Raw genomic sequence first — 13094 nt, forward strand, 5'->3', positions numbered from 1 at the left:
TGAACGAGGAGAAATTATATTATTGCTATCTAAATGAGGTATTACAGATAGATGGGGTTGTTGGTTGAATGCTAAAATGGCTTGCCACAGAGGAGTTAAAAGTCACTTCAAAATTAAATTGTGAATTTCTGACATTTTGTTTTCAAAGAGAAGTGTAATGTTTCAGTGTAGGTGAACATTTTTTAATTTTTCACATTTAATCCAGAATTTCCAGCTAAATCCAGATTATATATTACTTTTATCTTTATGCTTTATTAATTAATATTTTTTATATATTAACAAGCCAGTGAAAAAATCAGTTAATCTCTTATTTTACTGTTGCATTTGAGATAAATGAGAACAAAAAGCCATCTTGTAGTTGTTACTGACTTGCCTTTGATGATCTTTAATATCCAATTAATCCAATCCAATGTTTATGTTTGTGTAAATAAAAAGAAATTACACTGCTATATATAGGAAGTAAAAGGTAAATTATTTTTACACAATAGCTTCAAATGCAATTACACTGTGTTAGGTGTTTTAGAATCAGAAACTTGTAAGTCCTAGTTTATGTCTTTATCACTTTAATAACATACCAAATGGACAATATTTTAATAAAACAAGTAGTCTAATTTTTCTAGAAAAGGAATCTGTAAATGCATTGTGTTGCTGTGTTATTTTCCAAAACTTTATTGGAGTTTGTTATCCTTTTTTTTTGTTGTTACGTTTGGCAACAAAGTCTGAGCAGCGTAAAGTGTAATAAATAGAAGCAGAAACACATTTAATAAAAGACAAATAATTTGCCTTGTAGCTAAATAAATAAAAGTAAGAAGATTTTATTTGTAAAAATACTGAATTAATTGTGAATTCACTCCATTCTTGTATTGTGAACCAAGGGGCCAAACAAAATCATCCAGAGGGCCACAAATGGCCCACAGGCCACACTTTGGACATCCCTGTTCTAATGATTGAAGGCCTGAATTCTGGTTAAAAATCATTGCAATCACTTGTTGCAAGTGTGTATCGTTCCAATATTTATCAGTTATTACAATAGTAGTAAATTACATTTTACTATTTAGGGTCTTTTTGAAAACACTGAAACATTCTGGTTTCGCACCATTCCCGATCTTATTAAATTTGCAAAACAATAAATATAACCATCAGTTCAAGAAGCTTTAAACCAAACAGAATCAAGTTTTTTGCAACCTAATAATAGGAATATTAGTATATTTAAGTTGTGCAGTAAAATCTGACAGATGTCATTTATCAGATAATCTGGTCAATAAACAGAGCAGCAAACACTTTTCATTTTCTTGTAACCTCAGAGCTTTATTTCATTCCAGCAGTAAATCCAAATGATGCAGGTTGGTCACCCGGCCGCCGTGGTGAGAGGCTCTCCTCTCCGGCTGCTCAACCTGGTTATTCATCACAACAAACCAAACCTCTGCTGTCCTCGGCAGCCATGTTGGCGTTTCGACGCTTTGCAACATGTGAAAACTCAAATGCGGCAACAGAGGAATAATGGTAGCAGCTAACATGTTTAACTAAATAAACACAGTCAAACATTAGTATTTAGTAGTGTTGGTCTGCAGTGTTTGTTCATTCATAGATTTATAGCCTGATATTTGTTTGATAAATAAAAAGACGCCTTTGACTTGGCCACTGAGGAATTCAATGCAAATTAAAAAAAGAAGAAAAAAAACATACTCCTTTAGAACAAATCTACAAAATATAAAATTGCATCTTCCTGTGTCTTCCTGGCAGCAGCCAGTCACTGCATGTTGGCATTTTGGATCATTTCGCTCGGCTTGTTTCGCTACATTTAGTGCAAGACCTTCAATCTCCCCAAATCCAAACCATTGTTTGTTTTTTCAGAAACTGTACAGAGCAGATTAACAAAGATAAATAAATAGAAACATAAATACACCATGCGGTGGTCACCTAACGAGCCGTCAGAGCAGTTTCATGATGAACCCGATGTTTTCCCTCAGGGCGATGAGTCGCTTGAAGCATGTACATGTGTGCTGTTCAGAGTCTGATATGTCTAATCTTTCACTTGTCATCATGTAATCAAAATATTTCCATTTTGCAGGCCTTTTTTCGATAATCTCAGCTCGAAAAGAAAACAATCACATTGCTAGTAAAACTTGGTAGTGTTTCATGTATGAACTCTCGGTGCAAAGGAAGCGGCTTGTCTCCTGGAAAGCGCGGCCAGCTTTAAAATCCCGTTGTGACTCTGAACGTGACTCACCGTGCCGGGCGGCTGCCCTCTGGAAGCAGGTTAGAGCTAGTCAGTCGAGCCGAGCCGGGCCGGTCCAGACGCATCTGGGTGAGCGTCCTTTGCAAGTCAAAGTCTGGGGGAAGCAAGCCGGTCCAACAAAGTCGTCATGGACATGTGAAGCCGTGAATGAGATGGAGGAAGTCAGAGAGTTTAAGAATGAACTTATGGGGATAAAACCAGGCAAAAAAAGACTTGATGGTCTGATTAAAGTATGACAGGTGATGGAGGCGGGAAAAAAAGGGGAAGATTTCAGAACTCCTGCTGATCTCGTCCTTCATCGATTTCTTCGTCTTCTGGAGGCGCGAATCCTTCCTGCAGAGACAGTTTGACTCAGTTTTTATGTCTGTGTTCAGGGTTTCCCCCAGTGTATTATAAGCCTGGCGGGCCACCAGGCTTCACTTGTGCCCCCACCATGCTAACCATTGTTTATTTATTTAAATCTTTTTAAAATGTTTGCATTTTTTTAAGACTATATAGTTGGTGTTTAAGTGTTGATCTTCCAAAATATGATTATCAAGTGATATTTTCAAATTTCCTGTCAACTTTAAACATTTTTAACTCAAAAACACAACTGAATTTATGTTAAATGTGAAATAATTTGCCAATACTTTTCATCAATATTAAGCAATTTAAAACAAGCTCCTGAAAAGTTACTTTTAAATTCATTTTCTATTATTTCAAGATATTTGCACTAGAAGCAATCCAAAGTACTTGATAAGATTTTGAGTTTTTGCAGTGCTGTTTTATATAGATTTATTTCTGCATTACTTTAACTGTTTATGCTAATCAGGTTTTGTATTTAAAGGGATAATTTTATGTTTCCAATCTTTGTTCTTGAAGTATTTCAAATGATAACCTGTCAGTGAAACTGTTACTTGTAAGATTAAAAAAGTATTTCCTGAAAAGTTTACTCAAGTACCGAGTAACCGATCAAAACATGAATCATTTAATATCTCAAACTCGTTAGATTTGTCAAAATAAAATGTAAGTGAAACTTTTGGTATTTTAAAGAGCAAATTGAAAATAATTCCTCTAAATAACATAATTGCAATAAAACAAAATGAGGCAAAAGAAACTGTTTTCCAAATCATTTTCTTTCAGTGTGAAACTTAATAAAATCTGTAGGTTCGAATTTGGTGAATTTTTGGTTAAAACATGTTTGTTCTTCATTCAGTGGATATTTTACTCAAGTAAAAGTAGCGACACTTTGTAAAAAAGTAAATGTAACTCGTTACTAATAAACTCCGCTCAACATTTGCAGTAGATTTCAAAGCCAGTGAGTTTTTCAGATGCAGTGAAACGAAACTCTCTGGATTGTTTTGATGTCCTCTTTGTGGTTGTTAGGGTGTTTTCTCTGTAAGCGTGTCGGCGTTTGAGCATGGCGGCCTTTGTTTACCTCTGTAGCGTACAGGATGTCGATGATTTTGCCGAGAACTGGGTTGTTGTCGTTTTCCTGACAGATGAGCTCAATATCTCTCAGTTTGCCGAAGTAGAAGTCTCTCTCCTTCTCCAGCCCGTCGATGGTCAGCTTCATGTCCATTATCTGCAGCCAGACACCGAACAACACAAACTGGGACACTCAGACACAACCAGTTCAACATACTGGGCAGCTACGTCCCTGGAACAGTTAACCTGAGACTCCCCATGCAGGTAGACAGAGTTTGGACTGGACAGAACCGCGGTACCTGCTGGTTTAGCTCTATGAGTTCTGCGTCTCCCCCATTGCGGGTCACTGGGTTGTTTCTGCGGGCGGCTGGTGGGTTGATCTGTCTCTGGGGGACGGGGACAGTCTTCGGCGCTGTGGGAGACGTTCTCATGGGGCCTGAAACAGAAATATTTATAGTTCTGGAGCCGTTTGGGACGTTTTTATGGCTCATATTTTCCTTACAGTTGCTGCTTTTGATGTTTGGTAAACGAACAGAAAGGCTTAACTCTGACATTTTGATTAACTTCATTTTGAAGATAAAACTTAAGGCAAACCAGATCCCTTCAAAGAAATGGAAACTGCCCTCAGTTTTCCTAATCGGATGAATCAAATGAGGGCAATAAAAGCTGTTTTTGAACAAACACCCCAGAGTCCCTCAATATTCAAACACAAACTTTCTTTCTAGTTGCAGCTAATAATAATAATTGTAGTTTTAAATTAGCTAACAATTATTCTGACAATTAATAGATTAACTAGATTTTAAAAAGACACATTCTGCAGATTTCTTATTTTAGCCTTTTTGTACAATATAAAAAAAAACATCCAGAGATGCAAATACACAACTTATTCGATTCCTTTCTTAAATAAAAAAATGACCATCTGCAGCAGAATAAATATTTTCCAATCTATCAATCAATCAATCAATCAATCAATCAATCAATCACATTTATGTCTATGGCACATTTCAGCCACAAGGCAGTTCAAAGTGATTTACATCATAAAAACACAAAGATGTAGAACAGAGTCAACAACTGAAGCGTTACATTTCAGTCAAGTGCCGTCGTTACACATCAAAATGTTTATTAATGTTTCATTTATGAAATTTAAAAAGCATCTCTTAGCAGGTGTGTTTTAGTCTGGATTTAAAGGAACTCAGTGTTTCGGCTGTTTTGCAGTTTTCTGGAAGTTTGTTCCAGATTTGTGGTGCATAGAAGCTGAACGCTGCTTCTGTTAACATCAACGTGTGGAAAGTTTGTCTCTTTCTGCTTAACTTGACATAAATAGAGTGAAGGGCTGATCTGTTGATTATTACTGATTAACAATTTGATAACAAAAGCTGTTTAATAGGAGATTTGTTTGCAGAATTTGAACCAGGTGAGGCTAAAAATGCCACTTGACAAATTCTGGTTGAACAATTTTTAAGGAAAACTTTTTTTTATCTTAAATGCAAAATGTTCATATATATTTACACACTCTACACTATATAAACCCACAAACCACAGCTTGTGTTGATTTTCCCACTTCTTTGGCAATATGACAGCACACCAAAGACACACCAAAACACACCAAGGCTGCTCACACACAGCAAACCAGAACTATCGGATCAACAACCCAAACGCCGAGCTGATGCTGGATGAGGCTGTTACCTGAGCGAGGGCGTCGCTTAGGTTTGGGATGGATGGGTTCCCCTGGTTACAGAGGGGATGCGGTGAGGTGACGATTTATGACATGAAGCTCTGAACCAGACACACACACACACACACACACTGGTGTCCTGTGTACCTGGGTTAGGCGGTGGCGGCGTTCCCTCCTGGCCCTGCCTCATCAGTAGCGGGTCGTACTCTTTCCCGTCGTAGTTGGCGTCGAAAAACCTCTTGAACCACTGGAGGAACTCAAAGTTGTCCTGAAACTTCCCCTTCACCAACCTCTCCACAGGAATGATCTGAGAACCGCAGCAGGAGAGGAGAGGAAGATTAGGAATACTGAAGAAAATATATTCCAGACCTTAATCTCAGGGGCAGGAAGGTAAAATCTGCGGCGTTTGGCTTCAGACGGTTAAAGGCAGTAAGCAGCGCTCGTCGAGTCTCACCTTGTCCACATTCATCCTCTTGAACGCAGCCTGTAAAACCTTAAAGTTGTGAATGTACTCGTGCTCCAGCTTGGCGTTGAACTTGACCTTTTTCAACAATATGCAGCCCGGAAACAGCATGTCCATGAACTGGCAGTAAGCGCCGCCTGCAGCAGGAGGAGGAGGCGTTAATGGAATAAAATCTGTTTGATCTGATTAATGCTTATGAAACGTGGCTGCGAACCTGAACAGAGCTGCTCGATCTTTGTGTAGGTGAGCTGCAGGGAGTCGTTGACCCAGGCCAGCATGTCATGGCGGCTCAGGTTGTCCACATTCATGGAAGTGGAGTAGACATTCACCGCCATCCTCCTGCGCCACAGATTATCAACACATGCAGCAACTAAAGGATCAGCGTGAAGCTACAAGAAAGGCTGTTCCTTAAAGACGCTCACCTGGGCTTAGTTTACGTTGGTGTTTAATGATTGACCACCAGACGGGGTTTGACCACCTAAGAGAAAAGATCTGAAGACAAAAACAAAAATAAATCATGTTTATTACAAGTAATTTAATTAATCACTGAAGGTAAAAACGTGTTTTTAATCAGAAGAAGAGAGCTCATAATGTGTTGCTCTACGACTGTTTGATACAGTACTGCCACCATGTGGCGGTACAGATGTATTGCAGTTATTGTAATTTTAAAGAAAATAGCTTTGTAATTATTTTAAAACATTTTTATGTGCATCTGATAAGGCCTGGATTTTAACTCAGAGTGTTTGTTGTAAATGAATGATCTGATGAAACTTTTTATACAAATATAGTATAAAAATAGCCCACATTTTCCCTTGACAGCACATTTAAATGTCCAAACAAATTCAAACAAATAGGGTTTTTTAAATATCAGACTCAAATGTAATGTTGCTCAGAATCATCTAAAATTAAATGAACTTCTTTTATTTTGTGCTCTATCTGCTCTAAAAATCTGTTTTTAAATATTACCATGGAAATATTATTTATCAACATAAATTTTAAATGTATTTTTATGAAAATCATTATTTATTCTTCAGTTTAATTAAGATACGCATTAATTTTCTGGTCCTGTCCTTATATATGAGCGACTGCAGACATGACACTGTTTTATAGATTTTTTTTCATCCAGTTTCTGCAAATAGTAAATTAATTGGGACCACTCTTAGTCATTTGTAAATAAATTGTTGTAATAGAAATATAATCCATTAATAAACTCTTTCTAATATGTTTTTTACAAATCCTATTAGCAAACATAATAAATATTCATCAAATCTGTAAAATTTTAACTCTTTAAACTAAAGTGTTGGCTATTTAATTGCTTTTTAAAATTAAGATTTGTGCTTTTTTAACCCCATGTGTGCAAATATGTAGATTTGTAGCACATTAACTAAATCTTCATCCAGCAGAAGTGGTGAAGGACATTCAGTCTGAGGGAACGGAAAAAAAGAACTAAAATTAGATGTGAAATTGAAATGGAAATGTAACAAAAACAGTCTTTATAATGGGGATCCAAAGGCACACAGATTATCAACTGATTATCACCCTATTAACTTTAAACCGTCTGAAATACTTCAAGAAAAAAATGGAAACATAAAATTAAACACAAAACCTGATTTGCATAAATAGACAAAGTCATGCAGAAATACATCTATAAAACACAAAATCTTACCATGTTGTATAGTGCAAATATTTTAGTAAATTGAAATGAAACAAAATTAACTTACAAGTAATTTTTCAGTTCTTTCCTTTTTAATTTCTTAATATTGATGAAAAACACTGGCAGATTATTCCACTAATAACATGGGAAAATCTGTTATAGGTTAAATAATCTGCAGTGAAACTAATCATTTTACAACAATATTATAATAAAGTTTATTTGATAGGGACAGACACACATCGACACAGACAAACTGAATAAAACATCATCCCATGTTTGCATCATGGTGCAATAGCAACAGCTAATTCGCAGCACTTGTCCCTAGTTGGGCCGTATTAAGGAATTATTTATTTAAAACAAGCTCCTATATTTTGTTGAAAATTTACTTGTAGGTTAATTTTGTCTTATTTCAAGTTGACTAAGCTTTGAGCTATAAAAAGAAGATTTTGTTTTTGCAGTGAATAAAAACCAGCAGGTCTGACCACTTCCTGCTCTGAACCTGCAGCTTGTTGCAGATAAACTGGTTTGCTCTAATCTGAGCCTGCGTTAATCCCTTTAGCCCAGTATTTAACGCGCTCTGCTTGGCGTCTCCAGCAGCAGCAGCAGAAAGAATCAGTCCAACAAAACCGGAGCGTTTCCTTGGGGCCGGTCCAACACCAGCAGCACACAGGAAGCTGAACAATCGCTTCCTGACTGCGGCACTTCACAGGTGGCGGCGTCAAGCTAATGGTGTCAGTATGGCCACCGCTGCCAGTTTGACCAGTTTGACAGCCGCATTTATAATCAACAGAGACCAGTCAGAAGTCGTCCTTGGACAGGAGAACTGGTGAACGTCTCGTCAACATAAATAAAGAAGTCTCATTGCAACTAAAATAGCATTCAGGTCAAATAAAAGACATTCAGAAACATCAAAGTATTTATTTTTAATTTATTATCAGCAGAGGCCGCATGAACGTCTCTGTTTAAAAATAACTACTTTCTTTATACAAAAATCTGAGTTTTGACTAAACAAGGCACTTATTTAAAGGTTTGGAAATGTAACTAATACACAATGTTTTAAAATAAAATGAAGGAAATTAAATACAAATTAGTCGGAAACCCAGTTTGCTCTTTTGTTTTGTCAGATTTCCTATATGTAAACTTTATTAAATCATCCTTTATCGGTTGAAGTTTTTTTAATAAGAAAAATAAAACCTTGTTAATCATATTTGTGAATAATCTGACTAGGGCTTGCCGCATAATCTGATAAAAAAATGTTTAAGCACACATAGACAGAAAGTGCTTTAAAGAATTGTTTAGTGATTTTCCTTATTAATCCGTGATCTGATCTAAAGATGATCAATACATTTGAATTAACAATATAAACAGATTTACTGTTAATGATTTAACAGGCACTACAACAAATAGAGCAAGGACTCAGATTATTCTAGGATTTAGGAAATAATCTCCAGATGTAATTATATTAGCTCTTATCACAACCACAAAGATACCAACTTTAAAACATTTTTACAGAAAAGAGCAGAAAAGTTTGTCATTTTATCAGCTAAACAAACCAACAATGGTCAAATTTATTCAGAAATACAAAAACCAAAACAAACTAGTCAATTCAGACGTTATTATTCTCAATGAGAAATTAATTTAAGATTTAATTTAAACTTCTTTACAGGAAAAAAAAAACTACAGTCCAATTTGATCCAAATTATAAGACAGCAGTTAACTTAAATGTATGTTAATTGGTAAAATATTTTCCTTCACTGCATTATCCAGAGGTCGCTGATCATATTTAGAAGAATATCAAGTGACCTCTGACCTTTCAATCACCCAGGCATGAAAAGGAAACTTCCAAATTCAAGGAAGGAAACCGTGTTTTGTCAACACAGCCGACAACTTTCAAACAACCAGGTCAGACGCTTCGCCACTTCGCTAAGAGGACAATTTATTACCATTTATTTAGCTAAAAAATACATTAAACTAAAAAAACTGAATATAGAGAGACAATTTTAGCTTTTAGGTGCAAAAGTGGTTAATCTGACACATTCTGGATTAGAGTTTTACTTTTCTTTTACGTAATCATAAGTGACATTGTTTTAAATGCTGTTCATCTGTTAACAATAATACGATCAGAAGCAACAGGTGAAAAAAGCAAGTCCAAAACATTAAAAGACTTTATTAAAGTTTGGAGAAAAATAAATTATCATTTTAAATGACTACTTTAACGCCTGGCTGTTAGCAGCAGCTTGAAATCTTCACCTTGTACTTTATAGAGTCTAAAACCACAGAAATGTTTGAAAACTTTAACTATTTTGATCAGTTATTAGCCTGAAAACACAAAAAAACAACTAAATGTCCAGGAAAACTTGGAAGGAAAAAGAAAAACCAAATACTGAGCAGAAAACACCCAAAACAATAATACTCAGTGCCGATTCAGACTGAATAAAACTATAATAAAATGAAAAATTAGAATAATAAAACTATAGCAAAACCGTAATGAAATGAGGGTGGTTTAAAACATTTGCACAGTGATACATAAAAGCCTATAATCATTCACTTTAGTTACAAACGCTTACTTTAAAATGCTTTAAACTGTCTATTTATGTATTAATAGAATGAAAACATGAAATAAATGACTAAATACTGGAAAGAAATTTAATAAAAAAGATGTTACTGACTGAATAACATCCCAAAATAATCCTGCTCAATACAAGACTAAGATTGAATTTAACAGTGAATAAAAGAAACATAAAACTGGAATACTGTATAAGTTTATTAATCTAATTCAAAATCAAAGGCACAAAGAAGTTGTTGTTTCACTTGTATATTCAAATACCTTGATACTATTTACATAACTATTTGTTTGAAGAAGAGGAAGGCAGAAGGATAAACTTATTTGAGTCCTTCCTTGTACATATACTTTATTTATTTTACACACCATTCTTCATTTAAGAAAAAACAAGATAAAAGCAGAACTTTATTTCTTCTGTCAATCAAATAAAAACTAAGAAACTCATCAATAAATTTGGTTTTATTTAAATAACAAAAGATTTTAGATTTTCTGTTTTAAAAAAACATTTCCATCATCATCCCAGTCTAAACTGCTCCTCTCCATCTTTTTTATATATTTAAATTATTTTTTGTTCTATAAATCGTTGGAATACACATAGTTTATAAACTCGTTTAAACACATTGAATTCAATGTCTTCTTAAATTATATCCTGTCTGCGAACAATTCCTTCATTTTTACTAACACAATAAATTATTTCTCTTTAAATATTGTTTGTGGATTTTTTAAATGTTTATTTCATATCAATTATCCCTTTGACAAGTGTCTATTGTTGAGCTATGGTCGTTGTTAGCAGCTTTTAAAATCGGTTTTCACAGATTGTAAAAAGTGATATTAATACAAATGTAAACCCGGTAGAATTGGGCTGAACTCCGAACCCGGTCCGGCTCGGTTTAACGGCTCAGTCGGACTCTCTTTAACGGATGACGTTACAACCGTTAAATACACAGACAGGCAAGCTAGCTCCCGGCTAACTGCACCGTTAACGGAGGCGAATAAGCTAACTGAGCTAAAGAGTACCAACAGTCCATTTCAATTTATTTGGGTCGGTTTAATTTCATTACGGCGCTGTCTGTGAACAACTAGTCCGTACGGGGTGCGACTGAAAACAAGACTTTTTCCCCCATCCAAAGCACACACCCCTCTGGAGGCCTTTTCAATAATACACACACGCATCACTCCAATGAAAGAATGCCTGTCTCCTGCGGGACGGGACGGTTTTTAAATGTGGAATTCAATATATATTTTTTTTACCAAAAGACCGCAGCTTTGCTTTCAGAGTGTTCGGGCTCTGAGTTAAGATAAGCAGATATTACTCACTGAGGTGAGAGCTGTGCCCTTTCTCCGCCGTGCCGTTGTTTCTGTTGCTGGGCTTTCCGTTGCTATCCGACTGCTCCCACCTAAGCTGCTGGCACTGCGCATGCGCCGCGCAGTAGCAGCTTGGTGCCGCAGTTCCAGTGAAACTGGAGTGTTGGAAAAATCCAATAGAGATACAATGGAAGTGCTAATATACGGTGTTCTTATAATTCAGTTACACAGATATGCGTTTTCTAAAATTAAAGTAAAGTTTGGGTAGCATAAAAATTTATTTTTCGGAAAAATAAAGTAATGCTTAACTATAAATTACAAAGATTAAGGATTGTTCATACATCCAAAACATCCCTGTGGGGATATTATGCATTTTTTTTGTAACCTTGCAGAGTTGCAGGTTCCTTTCTACAGCAGTCAATGGGCAAAACACAAGATACACCTTTTGGGAGGACTGCTGAGTCAAAGGGTATCCTAAGAAAGTTGAGTGGAAGGAAAAACTCTGGTAGGAAAAGGTACCCCAACAACAGGAAGTACTACTGTCTGCAAAAATCTGCAGGGATTTTATTTAGTTTCTATGCACAGAAAAAAAATACAAAACTATCAGGAATATTAGATTGTGATGAAAAGCTCTGGAAATTATTTTTCCATTATATTTGTTATTATTAAACCTCTATAAAATACTGACTAGCTATTTCAAACTTGAGCTTAATTGTAAAAACTGAAATAAAAAAAAAGATCAACATTTGTTCGATTTTTTTTTATTCAGTTACTTTTATTCTTGTGGTAAGAAACAAGCAGCCACTTACAGACTTAACAGGTTCATTTTCCAACACAACTCCACTAACACAACCACTGAATCACAGTGCCCTCAGCAGAAAAACACAAAATGTCCAACAATATGATCACAGTTGTAAACAATCCTAGAAAAAGCACCAGTTTTTTTTTTAATGAACCTGTGTCTGTTCACGTGGTTCTCTCCATGCGTCATTAACAGAGTGGGACAGGTGATTCCCATTGGCACGTTTAATCTTTTCACAAAATAAAAACAATCTTTTTTTAACGGTATAGAGTACCCACACATGAAAATGTGACTATGCATAAATATATAACACTGGTAGGCAGGAATGAGACGTCATCCGGAGGGTTTTCTTCAGATTTCAGTCTGTGCAGCTCAATCTTCCTGCTATAATACGTGATTTTATTATAATCTTTCTGTCTATATCACATCTGCAGCCTCATTTATAGTGAAATGCATAAACAACACTGAAAAAAACACACAAAATATTACCAAGTATTTCTGGTCTAGTTTCATGAAAATATTGTAGTAAACTAACTTAACTTTACAGCAAGAAATATGAGCTTCTTTTAAGTCAATAATTCCTTATTATTAGTAAAATAATGGCAAATTATTTCACTTGTAGTAAGAATTTTTTAAATTGTTATACATTAAATAATCTTGCATTAGAACTGGTATTTTTAAAATCAATCTTAGGGAATTATTTTCTTACTAAAAAGTTGTTTTCAAGTTAGTTTGCCTTACTTCAAGCATACTAAGATGTTTGCATTAGACAATAAAAAATACTTGGGAAGATTTTGTGTTTTTGCAGCAAAGAAGTTAAAAATAACCACATAATTCTGCAATAAATAAGCTGCCAGTGGTAGAAAACTGTAAACAGAAACAGACTAGTGAATGCTACTGTACCAAAAGGAAATGGATTGCTGCATTTTTGTTCTTTATTGGAGCATGAATTTAGAAATGAGGTTTATTTGTTTATTGTTTTCGCT

General features: G+C 35.3%; 1 protein-coding gene across 1 annotated transcript; it reads right to left on the bottom strand.

Annotated features, from left to right (window-relative positions):
- Window positions 1–1287: 1287 nt before the first annotated feature.
- Window positions 1288–11425, bottom strand: LOC103152822 (microtubule-associated protein RP/EB family member 3). The gene is made up of 8 exons (XM_016664786.1): window positions 11319–11425; window positions 6207–6276; window positions 5999–6123; window positions 5776–5921; window positions 5469–5628; window positions 3946–4082; window positions 3657–3803; window positions 1288–2572 (listed from the first exon to the last, which is right to left on the bottom strand). The coding sequence occupies exons 3-8, from the start codon at window positions 6117–6119 to the stop codon at window positions 2510–2512; spliced, it is 774 nt and encodes a 257-aa protein (XP_016520272.1). The 5' UTR covers window positions 6120–6123; window positions 6207–6276; window positions 11319–11425; the 3' UTR covers window positions 1288–2509.
- Window positions 11426–13094: the final 1669 nt, after the last annotated feature.

The sequence above is a fragment of the Poecilia formosa genome, unplaced genomic scaffold, assembly GCF_000485575.1.
Source record: "Poecilia formosa unplaced genomic scaffold, Poecilia_formosa-5.1.2 Scaffold1, whole genome shotgun sequence".
Taxonomy (NCBI): domain Eukaryota; kingdom Metazoa; phylum Chordata; class Actinopteri; order Cyprinodontiformes; family Poeciliidae; genus Poecilia; species Poecilia formosa.